The sequence below is a fragment of the Austrofundulus limnaeus genome, unplaced genomic scaffold (assembly GCF_001266775.1).
Source record: "Austrofundulus limnaeus strain Quisiro unplaced genomic scaffold, Austrofundulus_limnaeus-1.0 Scaffold307, whole genome shotgun sequence".
Taxonomy (NCBI): domain Eukaryota; kingdom Metazoa; phylum Chordata; class Actinopteri; order Cyprinodontiformes; family Rivulidae; genus Austrofundulus; species Austrofundulus limnaeus.
Window position 1 is genome coordinate 312,223 of NW_013952709.1, and position 2,016 is coordinate 314,238.

The following is a 2,016-nucleotide window of genomic DNA, read 5'->3' on the forward strand; positions in this document are numbered from 1 at the left end:
AGATAATTAACGCTTGCTTACGAGATAATTTACGCGTGCCCACGAGATAATTAATGCGTGCGCACGAGATAATTAATGAGTGTGCACGAGATAATTAACGCTTGCTTACAAGATAATTAACGCTTGCTTACGAGATAATTAACGCTTGCTTACAAGATAATTAACGCTTGCTTACGAGATAATTTACGCTTGCTTACGAGATAATTTACGCGTGCCCACGAGATAATTAATGCGTGCGCACGAGATAATTAATGAGTGTGCACGAGATAATTAACGCTTGCTTACAAGATAATTAACGCTTGCTTACGAGATAATTAACGCTTGCTTACAAGATAATTAACGCTTGCTTACGAGATAATTAACGCTTGCTTACGAGATAATTAACGCTTGCTTACGAGATAATTAACGCTTGCTTACAAGATAATTAAGCGTGCCCACATGATAATTACGCGTGCCCACGAGATAATTACGCATGCCTACGAGATAATTAAGCGTGCCCACGAGATAATTACGCTTGCCCACGTGATAATTAATGCGTGCCCACGTAATAAACGCGTGCGCATGAGATAATTAATGCTTGCTTACGAGATAATTTACGCGTGCCCACGAGATATTTAATGCGTGCGCACATGATAATTGATGAGTGCGCACGAGATAATTAACGCTTGCTTACGAGATAATTAATGCGTGCCCATGAGATAATTAATGCGTGCCCACAAGATAATTAAGCGTGCCCACGTGATAATTATGCATGCCTACGAGATAATTAAGCGTGCCCACGTGATAATTACGCGTGCCCACGAGATAATTACGCATGCCTACAAGATAATTAAGCGTGCCCACGAGATAATTAAGCGTGCCCACATGATAATTAATGCGTGCCCACGTAATAAACGCGTGCGCATGAGATAATTAACGCTTGCTTACGAGATAATTAACACGTGCCCACGAGATAACTAACGCTTGATCACGAGATAATTACGCGTGCCCACGTGATAATTAACGCGTGCGCACGAGATAATTAACCCTTGCTTACAAGATAAACGCATGCCCACAAGATAATTAAAGCTTGCTTACGAGATAATTAACGCTTGCTTACGAGATAATTAACACGTGCCCACGAGATAATTAACGCTTGATCACGTGATAATTACGCATGCCCACGTGATAATTAACGCGTGCGCACGAGATAATTAACGCTTGCTTACAAGATAATTAACTCTTGCTTACAAGATAATTAACGCGTGCCCACGAGATAATTATTGGGCTAAGTTTCATTAAACTTAGTCCACTGGTTCATGAGATATTGTGTTAAAAGACAAACAATCACGCACACAACAATATTAGTGGTCTTTTGCCTTTCAGTGGTGGACAATACCTGTGTGTTGCAGGTCTGGCAGTACTGTTTAAGGTGTCCTGGAGTGATGTCCATGTCTTCGTAACAYTGAACACACTCCCACTCAGCTACAGACTGACAGATGCTGCACTGTCTCAGAGCTGCACACACAAAACACAATGAACGAAAGAAATGGAATCAGATTCAATAAAAAAGGAAACAAACAAACAAACAAACAAACAAAAAACATATCTTACTGTCATCCAGGAGGTCTGTGATGTCCAGAGTGAGGCTGGGCAAGATGGCGTCAAACATTTTAAAGTCCCTTCCAAACCTGGGCATGAGSAGTAGAAGACAGGAAGGAGCCTGGAGAGAAATGAAAACACATCGGGTTGGATTTTCCAAARTTAAGGCAGGGGAAGTAAAATGCAACACGAGGAGTATTAATCTATTCAGATCCACAGGCCAATCAGATTACAGGAAGCACCGAGAWCCGAGCACGCACAAACTCCTGAACCGAACCAACCACTGAAGAGGGTTTCATGACCCTAGGTTGCTTTATGGTCTAGTTTGGAAGCAAAAACTTAAAGATCTTATAATGCATGGAACACCAAACTCTTTATAATTTAAAAAAAAAAAACAAATAAATCAGCATGATATAAGAGTTTATAAGAATAAAT

General features: G+C 40.7%; 1 protein-coding gene across 1 annotated transcript in view; it reads right to left on the reverse strand.

Annotated features, from left to right (window-relative positions):
- The window catches only part of cyld3 (cylindromatosis (turban tumor syndrome) 3), a gene marked incomplete at its 3' end in the record, with an annotated part of 23,096 nt that overhangs the window by 3,663 nt on the left and 17,417 nt on the right, over positions 1-2,016 (reverse strand). Inside the window, 2 exon segments of the mRNA XM_014021822.1 lie at positions 1,379-1,497; positions 1,594-1,702. Coding sequence (XP_013877276.1) covers positions 1,379-1,497; positions 1,594-1,702 — 228 coding nt within the window.